At 45.3% G+C, this 22,665-nt stretch overlaps 1 protein-coding gene across 4 annotated transcripts in view; it reads right to left on the bottom strand.

Annotated features, from left to right (window-relative positions):
- PTK2B (protein tyrosine kinase 2 beta) overlaps positions 1-22,665 on the bottom strand; it is a 126,613-nt gene that overhangs the window by 32,454 nt on the left and 71,494 nt on the right. For all 4 annotated transcript variants that reach the window (XR_003610982.2, XM_028114260.2, XM_028114258.2 and 1 more), the window contains exon 3: positions 22-200. Coding sequence is in view for 3 of the 4 variants with exons in the window: in XM_028114260.2 (XP_027970061.1) it covers positions 22-200 (179 nt within the window). In the remaining variant the exon portion in view is untranslated. The remainder of the gene's footprint in view (positions 1-21; positions 201-22,665) is intronic.

Genomic DNA, 22,665 nt, shown 5'->3' with positions numbered 1-22,665 from the left:
AACCCAGGGCCCTTCTCCTACCTCCACTCGGCTTCCACATGCAGACACTCATACTTGTCCTGCACCTCCCCCACCGTCATCTGCGGGTGCAGCCAGTGGATCTCATCCGACTTCATGTGCTTCAGCCTTAGCCCATAGCACTCAGCCAGCTGGATGTTGGGCCCGATCCGTCCGCTCATCAGGATGGAGGCAATGACATCCTGGGGAGAATAGAAAGACAGGATTCAGGGATGCCCCCTTCTAGGTTCCCACAGTCCTCATGCAGCCCCCAGAAGTATGATTCTCTAGGGTGGGGTTCCGTCTTAACTTCTCATTTATCTCTGGTACTCTAGCACTTAGTGCAAGGCTTAGTGCACAGTGGGCTCTATCTGATGAATGAATAATTTGGTAAAATGAGACAGAGAAATGGAGAGGAGAGAGTAGGAGCAAAGGAGAAAAGGCAGCGGAGGCCAAGAGCACAGAATCTGTGCTTCTGCAGCCCACTCCAACCAAACCGATGAATAATCATTGAGCATCCGCCATGTAAAATCACCCTCTGAATGGCTTCCAATTTAGCCAGCATAATCGGGGGTCTGTGGTAGGCACTCCAGGCCCCTTGCATACATTATTATTTCATGGAATCCATACAACACAGGGAAGTAGGTGTTACATCCCCATTTGGCTGATGACCAACTGATGTGGGTTACACAGCTCATGGACCCGGGGCCAGTGGACTCTGAAGATTTCTCCTAGGCCAAGCTGCTTCATGGGGTGCTGGGGCTGGACAAGGCAGAAGGATGAGATTCACATTAATGGATTAAGTGGCCCAGTTTCCACATAAGAAGCATGGCCACGGGAAACAGAGTGTTGACAAGAAATTAGGAAGCCTCCTATTCCGGCTTTCTTGTTGATGAGAAGCCAGCCTGCCCATAGCCTGATGCCATTGTTTCCTGGCCTCGAGCCAGAGCTGGATCAAGAAGAGGCCCAGTGGGCAGCTGCCTGGAAGCCCATCTATAAGGTCTTGCCTCATTCTGAAATCACATTAGTTTCAGTTTAATTCAGGTTTCTCATATGGTTGCACAGGTAATTGGTGAATTGAGCCCACTCCCAACAGAGTAGAAAGTACCATCAAAGGCAAATTTTTAAAACTCTTCTTATTTTCACTAATAAAATATTAAACCCATATTTAAATAGCACTGTTTTAAAGGAATGCCAAATTACTGGTCTGCCTGGGCACCCACATACATTCGTCCCGCTCTGCTTCCTGCCAGCCCTCTTCAATTCTATGCAGTGGGAAAGCTAAAAGACCCTAAGCCTAAAAGATCCCTTCCCGATTAGGGAAGCAAATGCCCATCAGAGCCATCAACTCTTGCTCTGTGGGATAGATAGAGAAACTGAGGCACAGAAAGCACACTTTAACAGTTGTAACTAATCAGTGCAGGAATCGGAACTGTGGTCTTGGGATGGGGAAGAAGGCTATGATCAATGGGACCTACAGCAAGAGGGACACAGACAAAAGGAGAGCTCACAGCTGTGAAGTTGACCATTTTGTCATTATTTCCACCCATTTCTCCTGCCACTGAACCTCTGTACTGCTCTGTCCACTCATGATTATATTATCCAGAGCCCCGTGTTACTCCCAAGCCCCACCTGGAGTCCCAGTCTCTGGTGCTTTTAAATGTAGAGCCTTCCCTGCCCCAAATGAAACTTATTGTCTTATGTCTAATTTCTCCAGGACTGGGACCCCTGTAATTATTGGAAATTTCAAACATATATGAAGTACACTGAAGTCAAAAGAAGAGTATAATAAACCCCGATGTACACATCACCCAGCTTCAAAAATTACCAACATTCAACCATTCTTGCTTCATCCATCCTGCCACTGAGCTCCCCCAACCACCACTTAACTACTACCACTTTTTACAGTTCCTTTAAGGTAAAATTTATAGACATTAAAATGCACATGTCAGTTATACAGTTTATGTGTAATCCACACGCCAATAATTAAGATACAGAACTTTTCGGGGCACCTGGGTGGCTCGGATGGTTAAACGTCTGCCTTTGGCTCAGGTCATGATCCCGGGGTCTTGGGATCAAGCCCCACATCGGGCTCCTGACTCAGCAGGGAGCCTCCTTCTCCCTCTCCCTCTGCCTCTCTCCCTGCTCATGCTCTATCTCTGTATCTCTGTGTCTCAGATGAATAAATCTTCAAAAAAAAAAAAAAAAGAGGTGTGCCTGGGTGGGTCAGTCTGTTAAGTGTCTGCCTTTGGCTCAGGTCATGATCCCAGAGTCCTGGGATCGAGCCCTGCATCAGGCTCCCTGCTTGAGGGGAGCCTGCTTCTCCCTCTCCTCCCCACTCATGCTCTCTCTCACTATCTCTCTCAAATAAATAAATAATCTTAAAAAAAAATACAGAACTTTTCAAGACACCCAGAAAGTTCCCTCATATCCCTTCTCAGTCAACTCTCATGCCCATGCCCACCCCAACTCCAGGCAACGAATTTTTCCTCCCATTTTTGCTTAGTTTCACCTGTTCTAGAACTTCATATGATGGAAACATCTAGTATATATAAATCATTCCCCTGTTTCTAGATACCTGGGCTATTTCTTACTTTTTGCTACTGTGAACAAAAATACTATGAACATCATTGTACAGGTCTTTTTGTGTACATATGTTGTCATTTCCTTTGGACAAATACCTAGGATTGGAAATTACTGTGTCAAAGGTAAATGTATATGTTTAACTTTCTAAGAAGCTGCTGAGATCATTCCATTTTGTACTTCCACTATGATATATGAGATGTCCATTACACTATGTCCTCACCAACATTTGGTGTTAGAAGTCTTTTTAATATTAGTCATTTTGATGGTTATGTATAGTATCTCATTGTGCTTTTAATTTGCATCTCCCTGACTAATGATATTGAGCATGTTTTCATCTGGCCATTCATGTATCTTCCTTTGTGAAGGATTTGTTCCAATCCTTTGCCCATTTTTCTGTGTTTTTTTATTATTGAGTTGTAGGTGATCCTTATAGATTCTAGATAAAAGTACTTTTTTTATGTGTTTTATAAATACTTTCTCCAGGTCTGTACTGTGCCTATTATCAATTTCCCTGTCAGTTTCTTTTGGTAAAAGTCTTATTTATCAAATTTTTCTTTTATGTCAGTGCTTTCTGCGTACTAAGAAATCTTTGCCTGCCTCCAAATCATGAAGATATTCTCCTTTTCTCTTTGATAAACTTTGTAGTTTTCACTTTTCCTTTTAGGTCTGTGATCCATCTTGAATTGATTTTTGTGTGTGGTGTGAGGTAGGGGTCAAAAAAAATTTTTTTTTTCTCTTAAAGGTCTATGGTTGTTCAGCAGTGGTTGTTGACTTTCATTTTTCAATTGAATTGTCTTACTGCCTTTGTCAAAATCAATTGGCCATATAAATTTAGGTTTATTTTTGGACTCTCATCACTCCTGATCTATTGATCTTTATTTTTACTCTGCTGGTACCACACTGTCTGCATTACTGTAGCTTTACAGGAGATCTTAAAGTCAAATAGCATCAACCTTTTACCATCTCCTTTCCAAGATTACTGTGCTATTCTGGGTCTCTGCATTTCCATATACATTTTTGAACCAGCTTGTCACTTTCTATTTAAAATGCCTGCTGGATCATGATTGAGATTGTGTTAAATCCATAGCTTAGTGGGGGAGAATTGACAACAGCGTGGAATCTTCCAATCTGCAAACACGTTATATCTCTCCACTTAATTTTACTCTTCTTTAATTTTTCTCAGCAGTGTTTTGCACTCTTCAGTGTATAGTTTTGCAGGTCTTTTGTTCAATTTATTCCTAAATAGTTTATGTATTTTTATGCTTCTGAAAATTAAAAAAAAATTAAAATTAATTTTCTATTTCAGGGTCCACTCCTTTGGTGACTCCCTTTTCTCCGGGATTTTCTTCAATCTTCAATCTGAGCTCAGTCAGCCCTAAATTCTATCCTCTGATCCCTCAAGCCAGGAAGGCTGCAGCTCTCTGCCCCTCCCACCCCCCCCCCAGATAGGAAAGTGCCCTCAGGCAAAAAGCCAGAAATTTGCAAATCTCATTCCTTGCAGTTCTGCTCTCAAGAGCAGATTTCCCTCAAGTGTCTGCTAGTTCTGGTCACTCTCCAGGGTTTTAAAGATAATTTCCTTGTTATGTTGTCATCTGCAGGAAGATCAGTCCAGCCAAGTGATTCCACTATATTTGAAATCTCCATACAAAATAGTGAATAAATGAATAACAAAATAAATGAATAAAAAAAAATAAATGAATAAATCTGTATTTTCTGCAAATGGAAGAGGGTTAGAAGGCAAGAAAGCTCCCTTTAGAGCTCCACTGGAGATTCTGGTGCTTTCGTAAAAACAAAAAAAGCTTTGAAACACAAAACAAAATCCTGATGTCCTCTTACACCTTTTCGTCTCTTACTTTTTCCTCCCCTTGGAGCACATGGTATGACCAAGGCCGAAGTCCAGAGGTAGAGGGGTTGGCATTGGCTGCAAAGCCAGGAACAGAGCAGAGGAGGAGGTGGGGCCAGGGGCAGGGATGCTGGTGTGGTGAAGATAATGTTCACCTACAGGGGGATCCAGCAAAAGAGTAAATATATTAAAGATAATGGGAAATGGGCTTCTTAATTATGGAGAAAGTACTCGAAATATGGAGAGGAGAGGGCTAGAGTGGACGCTTAGGTGAGGGATTGAAATTGAAAGAATTGGTGAGAACTCATGGTTTTCGAGGCCTGGAGAGAGAGAGCATGGGAGCCCAGGTGCACACAGGAGGGTAAGCATGAACCATTGAGAGTCCTATGTGTACTTACATGTACTGAAAGACACCCAGATGGTCATTTGCATACCAAACTTTGAGTCTTAGTTTCCAGATACCCTTATCCACTAAAAGTACCCAGGGGGTGCTCCTGGGTGGCTCAGCTGGTTAAGCATCTGACTCTGGATCTTGGCTCAGGCCATGATCTCAGGGTAATGAGACAGAGCCAAGTGTCAGGCTCTACACTCAGTGGGGAGTGTGCCCCTCCCCTCTGTGTGTTCTCTCTCTCTCTTTCTCAAATAAATAAATAAATCTTTTTTTTTTTTTTTTTTTTTTAAGAGGATCCAGGGATCCTTGGAGCAATGGCTGATTCTAGGGCTGGGGCAAAGAAAGTACAAGATAAGCCTGGAATATCTTTTTGTCCTAGGGAAAAAAAGGGAAGTGTTCAGAGAATGTTGGGATATATAACAAGGAAACAGTATTAGCTTAAAGGGTCTGGCATAGGACAGATCTGGGACACCTAAGTATAAAAATATCTAATGATAAGACTATATAGGAAACAAACTGAGGGTTGCTGGAGGGGAAGGGGGTGGGGGGATGGGGTAACTGCATGATGGGCATTAAGAAGGGCACGTGATATAATGAGCATTGGGTGTTATATGCAACAGATGAATCACTGAACTCTCTGAAACTAATAATACACTATATGTTAATTAATTGAATTTAAATAAAGAATAGTAAAAAATAAAAATAACTAAAAACAAAAATATATAATATAATATAATGATAGGAATGGATTACATCCCACTGAATAAAACAGAATCTGAGACAGACAAATAAATAAATGAGGCAGAAGGGAATATTCTTTATTACAGTAGAATGCCAACTAGTAAATATAGTAGAAGAAATGATGGAAATGGGAAATCACCATTTGGCAACAAACTCAGTGTTGGTTGGTTCAGGCATGATTCATCAATGGATGACAGAGCTGGAGGGTGGAGGTCTGATGATGAATTGGATATTGACATAGTCTCAGTGTATCTTCCCTCAGACTCTAGTCATACACACACACACACACACACACACACACACACACACACACACACCTGGCAGACACAAATGATCAGGTTATCAAGGTTAACAGCATCAGTCGTAGAACAGGTAAACAAAGCATGCCTCCCATCTTGATGCACCAAGAAGAGCGCAGCATCATTTCTGAGATTCCTGCCAAGAGTTCCTGGCCAAGACTAGTTATACGACCCAGGGTGAGGGGTCTTCCAGAGACCTACAGAATAAAAGGTCTGTATTCTTTTTTTTTTTTTTTGTAACTGTTACCTTTTTTTTTTTAACTGAGGTGTAATTAACATAACATTATTTTAGTTTCAGGCATATAACATGATTCAGTATTTGTTCACACTGCGAAATTATCACCATAATAACTCTAGTTACCATCTAACACCACACATCATTACAAATTTTTTTCTTGTGATCAGAACTTTTAAGATTTAATCTCTTAGCAACTTTCAAATATATAGCAGCATATTATGGACTATAGTCATCATGCTGTACCTTACATCCTATGACTTACTTATTTTATAGCTGGAAGTTTGTATCTTTTGACCCCCTTCGCCCATTTTGCCCACTCCCCACTGCACCTCCCCTCTGGCAACCATCATTCTGTTCTCTGTATCTATAAGCTTGCCTTTTTGTTTTGTTTTGATTTGTTAGCTTTGTTAGATTCTACATATGAGTGAAACCATACAGTATTTGTCTTTCTCTGACTTATTTCACTCAGCATAATACACTCTAGCTCCATCCATCCATGTCATTGCAAATGGCAAGGTTCCTTTTTTTTTTTTTTTACAGCTGAGTAATATTCCATTGTGTATGTACCACCTCTTCTTTATCCATTCATCTATGGATGGGCACTTGGGTTGCTTCCATATCTCGACCATTGTAAATAATGCTGCCATGAACACGGGGATGAATATATCTTTTTGAATTAGTGTTTTCATTGTCTTCTGATAAATACCCAGAAGTGTAATTGCTGGATCATAGGGTAGTTCTATTTTTAACTTTTTGAGGAAGCTCCATACTGTTTTTTCCAGAATGGCCTCACCAGTTTGCATTCCCGCCAACAGTGCAGGGTGGGGGGGGTTCCCTTTGCTCCATCTCCTTGAAAAGGCCTGCCGTCTTTCAGACCGAGGAACTCTTCTACATTGGAGGAGACCACAGAGACATGACGACTAAATGCAGCGTGGGCTCCTGGGCCAGATAGAAAAAATAGACACTGGAAGGACAGTTGGTGAAATGTGAATGGATATTCTGGTTCAGAGGCAAGTGTCCCAGCAGTTTTGGCTTTCTCCTTTGGATGGCTGCAGGCTAGTTCTGTAGGAGAGTGTCCTTGTGGGGGAATAAACACTGCAGTATTTCGGGTGATGGAGTAGTATTGCTGCAACTTGCTTTCAAATAAATCCGAAAAAGAATAATGACAATGGGCATGTGTGTGTCCAAAAAGACAGAGCTACTAAATATGGCATGTGATAGATCTGAACTTAGAGAGGACTTAACTACCTCCTTTTCGACTTCAAACTTTCTAATTAAGTCCTTCTTCCCAGCTGATCTCATTCCCCCCCACCCCAGCTTATCTCTTAACTCAGGAAAAAGACCCTGTGGGCAAAGCATCCCGTGATGGGAACAGAAACTACCCCCCTTAAGCAATAGGACCTGCCCTGAGCCAGCCACACCCTGTGACTGACCCCAAGACAGTGATCCACTTGACCACTGCCCACCTGCACGGTACCCAACCACCTTGCCCCACATTTCTCCTTACATCAACCAAGAAGTATTTTCAGCACTTTGGAGGCAGTCTTTGAGATGCTAGTCCGCCGTCTTCCTAGTGTTGGCCTCACTGAAATAAATCCCTTCGCTTGTTTCTCTGCCTTTGGATTTTGTTGGAGGGCGACGAGTGACCGACTGAACCTGGTCTGCTCCCCTGCACACCGGCTACACAACTCCTGGGGAATCTGAGTGAAGGCACTATGGGAGTTCTTTCAACATTTTTATAAGTTTAAAATAATTTCAAAATAAACGGAGAGGTTCTGGTGAGGGAGACTCGCAGGCACATAAGAAGTAAAGAGTAAGATTTCTCTCAGGCCAGACAAGGTCTTGCCCCTTCTCTTCCACTCACAGTCTCTGTGAGGGGCCAGACTGCATTCCGCTCTTTGCTCTGTGGTGGGTGAAACTCTCCAGGGCACAGCTTGTGGAGACATTTTCCTAGGTTGCTTTCTAAAAAGCAGCCAATTTCTGTTGTAAGAGTGGTGGGGTAATTTTAGGTCCTTGGGGTAGAAATTCATTGAGCCTCCGTCCAACAGATTTTCACAGGAAGATAGATTCCGTCTTGCGGTAAGGAAGAAGTTGGGTGTTTTCTAAACATAAAGTGCATTATTTGGGAGGCTGCCCGGTGCTGGCAGATTCCTACGGGGTCAGGGGGAGCATTTTTCCCAGAGGGGCAAACCGGAAGTTCCTGGAGAGGGGCACCTCCATCTACCACCACCACCTCCCTGGTTACTAATGAAAGTATGTCTTATAATAAAGAATTTGGCTGGTCTTTGTCCTTGTGTCTGGGGTGGGAGCCTCTAAACCCTTGGGATTTCCTCAGTGGTAGTGTCTTTGTAGTTCATGGTGCCTCTTGGACCACATCTGAGTTTATGCTAATGAGGTGAGTGGTGGGGGGGCTAGATAGTCTCAGGATGGGGGCCCACTGTGGTGGAAGGACCAACTGTGTGATTAGAGGTTCAGAACTTTGAGCCATATGGTATCAGCCTGGTTTTCAAGGACAGGAAGAGAGCTGGAGAGTCCAATGGTTCAACCAATCAATCCATCAACCAATTGCCTACATAATAAAACCCCAATAAAAACTCCAGTTCACATGAGCTTCCTGGTTTGTGATGCACATCGACGCGCCCCGAGGGTGACGTGTCCTTAAGGACACGGAAACTTCATGTTTGGGGCCCTTTTACACTTCGTCCCATGCATCTCTTCATTTAGCTGGTCCTGATTTGCATCTTTTATAGATGCAAATCTATAAAAGATAGCACTTTCCTTAGTTCCACCAGTCATTCCAGCAAATTAATAAAACTGGGGGGTGGGTAGCAGGAACCCCCAAATTGGTAGCCAGTTGGTCAAGAATTGCAGGTGGTCTGGGGAGCCTGGAGCTTGTGAACGGGTTTTGGGGGGGGTGCCTGGTGGGAGCACTGGGCTCTCAACCTGCCAAGTCTGTGCCGGGTCCAGAATTACCAGGTGTCAGAACTGCCCCGCAAAGTGTGCAGATCCGTCAGGCGCACGTGGGGAGAAACAAGGCTGCCCATCGCGGGCGACACCGAGCATGCACTTTGGAGTCCCACCAGCCTGGTTCTGACATACGCTTTAGTAGGATGACAAGCTCCCCAAGCCGGTCCCCTCCCTGCTGTTCATTACCCTTGTCATATGAAGCCACAGAAGGCTTCCTTCACTCAAACCATCAGCAATTTCCTATGACGTACTCACTTTGCAAAGCACTGTGGGGAGCCCCAGGGCACACATAGAGGCCCCCAGACTCAAAGAGCTTCTATTTAGGGTAGAAGGAAGAAAGTGGCTTCACTTGAGGGGCCCCAGAGTGGGGGTGGGTAATCAGTTTAAAAGAAGAGGAACTAGAAGGTTTGACAGGATCTCATGGAGGGGGCTTTTGTATCAGCCCTGCCCCCCTCCCTTTACTACCTCTCTTCTGCTCTTCATAGGGCTTCTCAAGCAAATGGTGGGAACAGCAAAACCAGCCCTCTGCCCACGGCTCATAAACTGTCATTAATGACTCAGTACTCCTTTCTCTATTAGTAAATCACTTTTTAGGAACAACAGTTTGAGATGTTTGCCTAGTCACTAAATTGTCATATGTAACATAAGAGAAAAAAAAAAGCTGTCTTAATTTTATCACTTACTATTTAGATAAGCCCAGGATGTATTTTTTTATTTTATTTTATTTTATTTTATTTATTTTATTTTTTGCGATAGGGAAACTGTTAGCTCTGCCCTTGTGAGAGTGACTGAGAAACAAGCCCTCAGACAGCCCCTGGCCCACACCTTCTTGCATGCAGTGGAATTCCTATGGCTTTTCTTCCTGCTTGGCTACCATTGACTCATTTGCTTTATCAAATATCGTGAAGACCCCAAACCACCTTTGTCTCTCGATTCTCTGGCATTTCCTGTTGTAAGAAGTCAGAAACAACGAAGGGACAGGACTAAATGCTGTCCCATGTCCAGGATCACTTATTTTCCCAAAGAAAGAGGTCACCCAAGCAATCAAGTACTCAGGCCACTTTCTCTCTCCTTTATTGGTACTTGGTCACATTTTTTTCTTTTTTTTTTTTAAAGGTTGTCTATCTTTTTTTTTTTAAGATTTTATTTATTTGACAGAGAAAGAGACACAGCGAGAGAGGGAACACAGCAGTGGGAGTGGGAGAGGGAGAAGCAGGCTTCCCGCTGAGCAGGGAGCCCGATGCGGGGCTAGATCCCAGGACCCTGGGATCATGACCTGAGCCGAAGGCAGACGCTTAACAACTGAGCCACCCAGGCGCCCCACATTTTTTCTTTTTCTATCTGAAATAGATTTTTGTATATAGTGTAAGGTACAGCTTAAAGTTAACTTGTTTTCACAAGGGTGTCTAACATTAAGTGATTATATGTGTTGGGCTGTTTCTGGTGTCTTTTTCTGTTCCTTTGATCTAAAGGTCTATCTTTATACCTCAGTCATGGTTTTTATCACTTCTTTAGTAGTCTCATGATTTTCTCAGGTTCACCTATTTTTTTTTTTAAACAAAACACCTACTTTTGTTGTTGTTGTTGTTTGAGTTTTTAAATATATTCATATCAGTGGCTGGCTAGTTTTTAGAAACTGAGTTCACAGCCTGGCGCCCCCACCCAAATCGCCCATGCTTCGACTCGGGTCACAGCCCTTACTGGGGGCAGTCTGCATCTGGTGACCGGTCACTTCAGGGGCTTCAAGGCCCTGTCTTTTCATCTGAGCACCAGAGCTCCCTGTGGCCACTGGCCACATTGTAGCCCATGCTTCCCCTCTGCCCAGTCCAGTTTTGGTCACTTCCCCAGGTTAATTTCACGAGAGTACGCACGGATGCACTTCCGCCGTGCAAATCCACAGTGCACGGTCTGCTTCATGGGACCCCACCCAGGGCACTGGCCTTCAGATTGCTTTCCCGGCTTGATCTCACTCATTCTCCTTACTCTTTGTTCTAAGGAAGGCACAATGCTCCTCTTTTTTTTTTTTTTTTAAGATTTTATTTATTTATTTGAGAGAAAGAGAGAGAGAGAGCTCGAATGGGCGGGCGGGGGGAGGGAGAGGGAGAAGCAGGCTCCCCACTGAGCAGGGAGCCCAACCTGGGGCTCGATCCCAGGACCCTGATCAATCCTGGGGTCGAGGTCATGACCTGATCCCATGACCTGGGATCAAGGTCATGACCTGATCATCAGATCATGACCTGAGCCAAAGGCAGATGCTTAACCAACTGAGACACCCAGGCGTCCCCTAAGGAAGGCACAATGCTCCTCTTCCTCTTTTTAAAGATGACTGAATTTACAGTTTTTAATAAATTAAAGCCTTAGTTTGAAAAAGTCCTGCTTAAATTCTATCTATAAAGGCTCCATTTTGAGAGTGAGGGCAAATATAAACAGATGACTTTTGCTGAAAACCACACTGGCTCTCATTTGCTGTGTGCTAGGATAGGATGCAAACACTTTAGCCCGAGGCACAGAAGTTTCATCTCCCACTCTCACCCATGATGTGCTGTCAGCTCCATCCTCCCTCGCCAAGCATAGCATGCTCTTCCTACCTAGAGGACCCCCGGCTCCCCTCTCTCTGTGCTCTCCTCCTGGTGAGATTTTGGGGCCAGTCAGCACCATGAGGTTGGACCTGACTTGGATTGATAGGGTTTGTTTTCTGCTCTGGGTCCCCAAAGAACTGTGCACCCACATCTGGTCAGACACAGTTATGGGCTGAATTGTGTGCCCCCAAAAAGATATGTTAAAATCCTAACTGCCATACCTTAGAATGTGATCTTATTTGGCAATAGGGTCTTTACAGACTAATCAAGTTAAAATGAGGTCATTAGGGTGGGCCCTAATCCAATATGACTGATGTCCTTATAAGAAGGGGAAATTTGGATATAGAAGGAGACATGCTCACAGGGAGAAGGTGCTGGGATTTGAGTGATAACGTCTATGGGCCAAGGAAGGCCAAAAGATGGCCTGCAAACCTCTAGAAACTAAAAAGAGGCACCTACAAGTTTCAGAGGGAGCATGGCTCTGCCAACACCTTGATCTTGGACTTCTAGCCTCCAAAACTGTGAGACAATGACTTTTTGTTGTTTTCAGTTACCACACTTGTGGTACTCTGTTATGGCAGTCCTAAGAAACTGACACAGACATTTACTAGCTACAACGAAGACATTTGTCTTTGTTGGCCTTTCTAGCCTTTCAAGTCCAAGGTCAGAAGCCAAATCCGACGTGCAATATCATCCCCTACTCTGAGCACAGTGCTTGGCACAGATATTTGAAGAAAGGATGAATGAGTAAATGAACAGAAGTCGGCTCTCTGGGTAACAACCTGGGGTTACAAAGGACAGTGACCCATGGTCAAAAATGCTCAAGAGATCAGGAGTGTGGTGATTAACAACACCACAGGCTTTGGTGTCTACTGGATGCAGCCATGGCTGTGTGGTCTTGGCCAGGTCACCTAACCTCATTTCCTTATCTATAAAAAGGGAAAAATACCCCTTCCAGTGTGGGATTTTTTGGCAGGATTAGATAAGATGGCATGTGGTGTAAATAAAAAGAGCAGATGTTAAATGATAAACATGCTAACTATCTCGTCCTTCATCTTCTAAGAGGTTTCTGTGCACCACCCAACTCTTGCACCCCTGTAAACTTGGCGATGGAGAGGGTAAAATTGGAGAGGTCTCAATCCAGTTGGATTTAACTTACACTGAAAGAAGCAAAGAATGACCTGAAGGAAGAACAAGAATAGGTCTTGAAAAGAACAATACGGGGAGAAAGAGAAGAGCCTGCACTGGCCAGAATTCAAGAATCTGAAAATGCAAGTAAAGATGTTTCTGGACAGCAGCCAACCCAAGTGGATATTAAGAAATAAGTATGAGAATCTTAAAAAATTTTGCGATCTTGAAAGTGAAGCCCCAGTGGTGTTTTTCTCCTGAAGAGAATAAAATTTTCACTTGATTTTCAATTCTTTTTAGAGGATAGACTAATATCGTTTGGAATGTGACACTGTTCTAAGCCTGGCCTCAAGGAAAAAGCAAGCTGGCAGGCTTTATGTGGGTTGTAGAAATGTAAAGAGCTTGGCACCGTGGTTGGCACAGAGTAGGTCTCAGTAGATGGTGACCATGACCATGATGGGCAGGCAAAGGAGAAGGCAGAGGCATGGGATCAGAAGAGGCAGGCCAACTTGGGGAGTTGGATTAATTGACTCAAGAAGTCTGTAACTGAGATATAAATTTGAGAGCCTGAAATGGAGTCCAAGGGTGCCTGGACCAGGGGCTCCTCAGATTCTCCCTGCCTGAGTGGGAATTGGCCCCTTTGGAGACCCACCCCCACAGCAGTGGCGGAGGGAAGAGAAGGGCACCATGGTTGCCAGTATCCCAACAACCATTGAGCTCCGCACAAGGAGCCCAGGTGACTGAAGAAAGTCATTTCTGATCTTGTTTCCAAGCTGAAGCCAGTATTAGCAGGAGCAGGAGGCTGAAGTGTGATAAATGAGACTTGTAGGATGTCAGGTCATGACCGTGAAGAAGTTGGCTGGGAAGAAATGATGCAGAGAAAAAAGACTTCCTTCTGCTGGGAGCAAGAAAGCCACAAAGGGTTTTATGGCCCCAAGGCGAGAGCTCACTACAGCAGGCTCCTTCCTTTTCCCTGTACAGAGGGAAGTAAAGCTCTGAGGAGGCGCACAAAACAGGTCAAAAAGGCAATAAGACGCCTTCTCTTTAAATGACTTGAACAGAACATAAGAGGTGTCTCTGAGAAATAAAAATATTGCGTTAAAAAGAAGACTGTTCTGTCAAATGTCTGGATTTACTAATACACCACAAGGAAGGGCTCTTGATGCCCAGCTGAGGTTTGGGAGGAGTGAAGGTCATTACGGGAAAGTACCAGGTGGACTTCACGTACTTCTTCGAAACAGTCCCCCTACTAAAATGCCCCTTTAAGGAATGATTTTATGATTTGTGTGTGTGTCATACAGGTCACTTCAACATGATTGGTGACATTTTATTTCTTACTCAGGGGGATGGGTCCCGGGCGCTCATGTCACTGTAATGCTTCATCACTCATACCCGCTGAGTCTCAACGGGCACACTTGGCACTCGGGGCTTGATGATTCTGGGTGGTTGTGGTACCATTCAACACCCAAGGCTGCCACCCAGTGAATGCCTCATCCCGTGGCCCAGTCATCCTGACTATGATGACAATGTGACAATCCAAAAAGGGTTCTGCTCTTGAAAACCCTCATGAATGAGATTAGTGCCCCTAAGAGAGACAAGAGAGAGACGAGATCTCTCTATCTCTCTCTGCCATGTAAGGAAGCAGCAAGACAGTGGCCCTCTGCAGTTCTGGAAGAGGACCACCACAAGAACCCAACCATAATTTTGGACTTCCAGGCTCCGGAACCGTGAGAAATAAATTTCCAGTTGTTTAAGCCTCCCAGTCTGTGGTATTTTGTTATAGCACCCAGAGCAGACCAGGACAACGCAGGTAATGAAGAAATGACTCAAAATACAGAAATACCCTGTGTACTCAAAAGCGCACTATAGACATTTTTAAAGTAGCAAAATCCCCTCCAGCAAGCAGCCAATCGAAATAGTTTGAAAGGGCCCTGGAAATAATGGGTTTATTTGCTGGTTTTAAAAAACTGTCTAAAGAGCTTGGAAAACTTCTGGAAAACGCTTCTATTGTAATAAATGGGAGGTATAGGACATGAAACCATATACAAAGGATGGTAGTGGTTAGAAACTGAAACAAACAAATCCAGAATGAGGTACATTAAAATGTGAACAGTGCTGTTCTGGGGTATCCACACATACATGTTTTATTTTTCCAGGTTTCCTGTGTTTGAACTTTTGTATACAATGTAGTGGTTCAGAGGATGGCCTCAGGAGTCAGAACTATTTCATTTCTGATTCGCTTTGTGACTTTGGACAAATTAATTTCTCTGCCTTGGATTCCATATTTGTAAAGTGTAAACATTTTCCTATCTCCTGGAATTCTCGCGAGGACTATCTCCTGGAGTTCTCGCGAGGATTAAATGAGGGGATACAAGTGAAGAGTTTAGCATAGTGCCTGTGCTCAGCAGTGCTAAATAAAAAGCTATTACTAATATCGGATGAACATGCATTCATTTGATAAATTGTTGGATTCCATCTGCTAACATTTTGTTGAAGATGTTTGCATCTCTGTTCGTGAGAGGTGCTGGTCAGTAGCTTTCCTTTCATGTATATCGTTCATAAATTCATTTTAGAGTTGTAAAAAAAAATCTCTTCAAAAATAAATGTTTTAGTTCAGCTGTTATAATAGACTTGGTTGTGCAGATTAGGCATAACAAAATCATACTTAAATGGTGGGAGCAGACATCATCTTCCAGCCTGAGACAAATGCCCTAGTTTACGCCTATGTGCTTGGCTCATGAGACCTCATACCCTATATGTGGGATCAGCTTTTAAGGGGTGAATAAACTCCTTGTAAAATATAAAACTCTAAAACTAAAATGCTGGCTAGACAGTAAATTCCACAGAGCCAGACCGAAGAAGAATGGCCAAAATTCACTCAGGCCCTGATGAAAATGAAGTTGAACAGATATTTTGCCTGTTAGATCCTAGAAAGCAGACCTCACTGATGTAGCCACAAAAATATAATCTCTAATTATACAGGCATTCAAATGTTCAAATGTTTATTGAGCTCATAAATCTTAGGCTGGAACTTTGGAGGCTTAAGGAAACTTAGAGATCACTTAATTTGACTCTGTTTTTAAATGAAGAAAGTGAGACCCAGAGAGGTCAAGAGACTTGCCCAAGATGACACAGGGAATTCTATTTTAAGCCAGCTGAAATTCTATTACCCCTCCTACACACTGTTATTTATGAATGCCAATCTGCCTTCCAGTCAGCTTTCTATTTGGTCTTTATATCAAGGGACCTGGAAGATTACTGATCGATCTCATTTGAGTACTCTCTAGGCAGTAGTTCATTCGTTTGTTCATTCAATCATTCTGCAAACATCTACTTTGCGTTAGGCTCTATGTAGGCACTGGGGATATAATGGTGAATAAGACATAGTCCCCGCTCTCCAAGAGGCCACCTCTGTTTAGAGACGGACAAGAGGCATTTACTGTACAGCCTGTCAAGTGTGGTAGGGTTAATGGGAGCACACTATCGTACCACCTCCAATGCCTGATGCCCACTCACAGACTTTCTCTCTCTTTGGCCGCATCCAGCTTTCTCTGTCACTCTTTCATAGACCCTTCAAATCTCTGAGTATCTCGTGAATTCCTAAACCCTGTAACATGACCTCCTACCCTGGGGCTTCCCACCATCCAAGTGATTCTGATAATTCTCCTCCAGGGAGTATGAGCCAGATGGGTATTCTGCAGGCAGAGATGAGTCCTTTGAGGCAGCAACCAGTCCAATTCAGTGAATTTGGGATGGGACTTGGAAAACCGGTGTTTAAAAACTCCATGGGTGGAACGCCTGAGTGGCTCAGACAGTTAAGCGGCTGCCTTAGGCTCAGGTCATGATCCCAGGGTCCTGGGATTGAGTCCCGCGTGGGGCTCCTTGCTCAGCGGGAAGCCTGCTTCTCCCTCTACCTCTGCCTGCCGCCCCCTTGCTTGTGCTTCTCTCTCTCTGACAAATAAATAAATACAATCTTAAAAAAACAAAACAAAACTTCTTGCTGACTCAGACCATCTGCCCCATGTAGGAAGACCATGGTAGTGGTTATATGAACCAGTCTGCCGGCCCTATTTACAGTACCTCTTGGGCATTTACTGCCACAGGCCAAAGACATTACCCCCTTAGATACCAGATCTATCAGAAGCTCTCTCTTCCCTGCTGGAATTTGGAATTGAGACACAGAATTCCAGCCAGTAAATCTCTGTTGGCTTTATAACTGGAATCCATCATTCATTCATCCATCCATCCATCCATCCATCCATCCATCCATCCATCCATCCATTCATTGTTAAACAACTACTCATTGATTAATTCAGCAAATTGGGGAAACAAAAACAAGTCCCTCTCTCCTGGAGCTTATTTTCTACTGGGGGGCGGTGTTAAACAAAATATACATGTAATAATATCTCAGGTTCTACTAAGTGTTAAGAAGACAGACAAAGCAGATACAGGTACCAGAATGAGAAGGGGCTGCTATTTCACATGGGGATGGCCAGCAAAACCCTCTCTGATAAAGGGGCATTTGAATGATCCCGAAAGGAAATAAGAGAGAGAAGGGTGGCTTGTGAGGCCAGAGCCTTCCAGGCAAAGAAATCATATCGTACGGAGTCCCTAAGATGTGCAGCCCAGCATGCTTGGTGCATTTGAGCAACTGTGAAGAGGCTGGGGGACTGAGGTGGAGAGGCCTGGGGAAAGTGACAGGAGGAAAGGTCAGAGAGAGGTAGGCCAGGGCTTGGCAAACCTTTTCTGTAAAAGTCCAGGTTGTAAATATTTTAGGCTTGAGGGCTACATGGTCTCTATCGCACCTACTCAACTCTGCTGTTGTAGCTCAAAAGTTGTAGACAATACGTAAACAAGTGAGTGTGGCTGTGTCCCAGTAAAACTTTATTTACAAAAATGGGTAGTGGGCCATATTTGGCTTGCAGGCCATTGTTTGCCAACATCCGTTGTAGGCTGAGGTAAGACTTTGGATTTTATTTTGAGTGAGACAGGTAGCCACTGGAGAGTTTAAAGGAGAGTGGTGACGGGCACCTGGGTGGCTCAGCTGGTTAAGCACTGGACTCACAGTGTCGGCTCAGGTCATGATCTCAGGGTTGTGAGACTGATCCCGCCATCAGGCTCCGCACTCAGTGGGGACTCTGCTTGAGATTCTCTCTTTCCCTCTCCCTCCGCCCCCCGCCCCCACACACTCTCACTCACTCTCTCAAAAATGAACAAATCTTTAAAGGAGAGTGGTGAGAAAAATAAATAAATAAAGGAGAGCAGTGAAATATGCTCTAATCTATACCTCAAACATATCTTTCTAGCTGACTGATGTTTTAAAGAGTCCCACCATTGCTCCTTGCAGAATGGACCGCAGCGGGCAGAAGCAGTGAGAAGGCCAGTGTGTCATTCCAGGTGACAGGTGGTGAGAAGGAAGTGGTCAGAATCCGGCTGTGTTTTGATGGCAGGGTTGACAGGATTTCCTGATGGACTAAATACAGAGTGTGAGAGAAAGAAAGAATTCAAGAATGACCCTGAGGTCTACAGCCCGAGACACGATCAACGGAGAGAAGAGAGCTGCAGTTACGGGAGCTGGGAGAGATGGGAAGAGAAGCAGAGTCTGAGGAGGGGATTCTGAGTGTGATCCTCCCTGCGGAAGTCAGCCGTGCAGCAGAGACAGCAAGCCTGCAGGTGGATGCGTGAGCTGGAGGCACGGAAGGAGGCCCTGGAACCAGCGCTACAAAGTCGCTCACCCATTTCAAGTCATGTGACTGGATGAGCTCCGGTCAAGGGACCGGCCTGTGGTGTCACATAGCCTGACGGTGTCACAGGAAACATCCTGCCAGGGCATAGGCCAGCCACAGGCTGCCCAGAGACTGAGGATCCTGGACAGCAGTGGGGAAAAGTGGCACCAGCCTCTGTTCTGTGTCATTTCCCAACAACTAGCCTCGTTTCAGCATGGGCGTGCATATGTGTGCAAAGTGCTCACACTCACCTGCATACTATACACATGGGTCTCTGTACACCGGAATGGGGATACCAGCGACAGACACTGTGATCCTAACTGATGGCTGCAAAGGGCTGAATGACGACCCCAAAAAGATAGTCCATGCCCTAACCCCCAGAACCTGTGAATGCAACCTCATTTGGAAAAAAGGGCTTTGCTGATGTACTTAAGTTAAGGATCTCAAGAGGAGATCACTCTAGACTCTCTGGGTGGCTCCTAAATTCAATGACAGGTGTCCTTCTAAAAGACACACTGAAGAGAGGCACATGGAGAGGAGAGCAGAAGGGGTCACGAAGGCAGGGGCAGACACTGGAGTCCTCCAGCCCTAAGCCAAGGAAGCCTGGAGCCCCAGAAGCCCCAAGAGGCGAGGGAAGATTCTGTCTTCGAGTCCTGCCAACCCTTTGATATGGGACTTCGGGCCTCCAGAACCGTGAGAGAACACATCTCCGTTGTTTAAAGCCCCCGGGGTTTGTGGTAATTGGTTACTACAGCCCTAGGAAACAAATACAATAGCTCTACAAGTCCCCAGTTCTCAACACACCTAAGGGATAATTTTTAAAAAGGGACTGAAGAACAAAATAATGAAAGTTAGCATTACTTATTACTCTGAGAGCGTTCATTTTGATGGGACAAAAGCCTCTATCTAACAGGGGCATTCAGCTACGCAACTGCCGGATTAAAAATAGAAACGTAAGCACAGGCACCTGCCTGCGAATTTGTCGATATAATGAATGTAGGCATGCAGATAAATACAGAGAGGCTCAGAACTCAGCGTGTTTGCCTGGCGCTGGCCTCTGCAGGTGTCTGTGGGTGGGTGGGCCAGCCAGGAGGCATGCACAGGGAGTGGGGATGCACAAAGGGGGAGGTGCTTGTCCATGGGCCTGCTTTTTGATACCAGTGTGAGTGGCTCTGTGGTAACGATTTGTAGTTTCCTGGCTGGACTCTTTCCCCCTCAGGTTTTCAGGGACGGTCCTCACGTACGGTGGGCTAGCCTTGCGTGGCTCCGTTTATTCTTCTTAGGGCAACCTTCCTTTGAGAAACAACAACTTCCCAGGACAGGTAATCATGCCTTCCCTTCCTCTCGCATCGCAACCTTGTGGTCTTGTCCCTAGGGACGTCTGAAGGAGGGCAGCAGGGATTGTTCTGGAAACAAAGAACTGGAGACCTTGAACTTCCGGCTGAAGACCTCCTCTGGGTGCATGAAGCTGCCGGCTCCGTGTTGTAGTCAATTTGGGCGGATGTAACCAAGTGCTGCAGACTGCAGGCATTTATGTCTCACAGTTCCAGGGGCTGGAAGTCCAAGATCAAGGTGCCAGCAGATTCGGTTCTTGGTGAGAGCCCTCTTCCTGGCTCACAGATGGTGGGCAGAGTCCTCACATGGCGGGCAGAGTTCTGGTCTCTTCCTCTTCTCGAAAGGACACTAATCTCATCCTGGGGGCTCCACCTTCATGACTTCATCTAAACCTAATCACCTCCCCAAGGCCTCATCTCCTAATACCATCCCACGGGAGGTTAGGGTTTCAACATACGAATGTGTGGGGTTGCAGGGGAACCCAAACATTCAGTCCATAGCCCCCCGTGTCTGGTTAAGTGATAGTTTAAACTTGAAACTAATTAAGTATCGGGCAGGGACAATGGGTCCCAAGATCTGAAATGTGCCTTTCTGGGAATATTCTTCAATGTATTGTATATACAGTGACTACTGGAGGGACGCCTGGGTGGCTCAGTGGTTAAGGGTCTCCTTCGGCTCAGGTCATGATCCCAGGGTCCTGGGATCGAGCCCTGCATGGGGGTCCCTGCTCAGTGGGGAGTCTGCTTCTCCCTCTGCCTCTGCCCCTCCTCCCCCTGCTCATGTGCGTGCCTACGCTCTCTCTCTCAAATAAATAAAATCTTAAAAAAAAAAAACGACCCCTGGGTTTATAGGGGAGGCCAGTGAGTACAAGTGTGTGCAGAGCAGGCTTCACTTGGGGCCGGATTCTGCCTTGCTCACACACCAGGCAAGAAGCACCACAGGCCAACCCCGCAGCCTAGAAGCCTTGCTTTGAGGGACAGGACACAGCTGGTGTGAAGGGCAGGGTTAAAGGTTGGCTCAGGCTCTGTCCTTCCTGGGGACGTCAATGTGGGTTCTTAGCAGAGGGACACTTCACAACAAAACGAGGATGAATCTTGAACATGGCTTTTCAGCATGATAGAGGCCAGCCGAGGAAGAGGATTTTGGATGTGGGGTTCCCCTCCCCCCCCCGCACCCTCCTAACCACACCCTATCACAGACAAGTACCTACTTCTCTGCTTGAGGCCCTCCTGTGTGAGACACAGAAGTCCCATGATGAACAGACAGGCCCATGCAGAGAGTGGGTCGGCCAACATCAGCCAGAGAAAGAAAACCACCATGACCCAGCAAGTCAGTATGCCAGGCAAAGAGAGGAGTGAATGTGGCACTTAGAAGTAGGTGACCATGTAATTTATCCTCCAAACCAGGATGCTCTTGAGATTGGCAGGAGCACCGTTGATAATCATCTTTGGACAGGGTGTGTAAACCAGGACCGTCTGACACAAATCAGCATGTAAGGTCAACCTACACGGAAAAGAATGAGAGAGGAGGGGAAGGAGAAAGGGGAAGGGAGGGGGAAAGCAGGACACACAGAGAGAGAGAGAGAGAGAGGGAGAACGGGAATGAAGGAGAAGCTATTAAGAGTCAAAGAGAGACGCCCTGTGTGGGCATGTCTGGGTGGCACTCTGCTAGCTGTTTACAAAGTGTTATCTTCACCTCTTTCCCAGACAAGCAAATTAGCATGTTAGAGAAGGATATAATGATATAAGCCTCCACTTGCAACAGAGATTCAGAGCTCCCAAACAAATACAATTTCCTATGAATCTCAAACAAATGGGAAACGGAAAATGAAGAAGAGCAAAATACATTTCTCCCCCGGCACTTGCTCAGTTCCCTTCAACACCTGTCTGATTTCTGTGGGATCCGAGGCACAAGGGCCAGCGTTGTTTACAGAGCTTTTAACAGCCCGGAGAAAACATCACAAGGCAATTACATTCTCACAGAAAGCCGTTGAGAGTAAGAAGGAAAACATGAAATCAGCAAGTGTACATGCAGTAACTCTGTTTGGGAGAGGTGCTACAACATGGCCTGTGCCAAAAGTGATTCTCCGCCGCTTCTACTGAATCAGACACAGCTAAGTGGGGGTGTCAGCATTTCAGACGTGTTCTTATGGAAGGACAAGCGCTTGGCTAGCTGAGCACAGGAAGGATGGTGAAAGAAGACAGGACCTGGAAGTAGAAAAACCCGTCAAAGCACAAAGCCCTGCTAGGGAAGGAGGGTACAGGAAGGAGTCAGTGGGCGGCAGGGGCCCAAGAGTCTCAGGCACAGAAGCTGGGTCCGGACCTGTATGCAGCTGGACACAGAATCCACAAACGGGCCCTGAAGAGCAAAGATGTTCCTTGACGTTTAGACCAAACTCTTTGGTATTTTATGCTCTCACAGACCCCCCCTTCTCCCTGCAGAACACTTGCCTCGTGTAAAAGTTCATTCATCAGTGTGAATCAATGTCAAGCTCATTCCGTTTTGGAGTAGGATGATAATACCCCCGGGCCATAACCAGCATCGTGCCAGGTACATGGGGTACTCCACAAAATATTGTGGAATGGACCATGACACTATTCAGGACGCTTTCATTAATGATCTCACCACCCATAGCCGGGGCACCAACCACCACCCAGAGGCTGACAACACTCAAATGTCCATCTCCAGCCCCGTTCTCTCCTCCAGAATCGTGTATCAAAAAGTCTACTCCACATTTTCATGTGAAAATGTTAGAGCATCTTAACTGTCCTTGACAGGTCCAAAACCGAACTTGTGAACTGCTCCCCTCTCCAGCCGGCTTTTCCTCAAATGTTC

Source organism: Eumetopias jubatus, unplaced genomic scaffold (assembly GCF_037043125.1).
Source record: "Eumetopias jubatus isolate StellerSeaLion01/CBP00866 unplaced genomic scaffold, mEumJub1_p1.0 scaffold_2, whole genome shotgun sequence".
NCBI classification, from domain to species: domain Eukaryota; kingdom Metazoa; phylum Chordata; class Mammalia; order Carnivora; family Otariidae; genus Eumetopias; species Eumetopias jubatus.
This window is presented reverse-complemented; position numbering and strand designations above follow the sequence as displayed.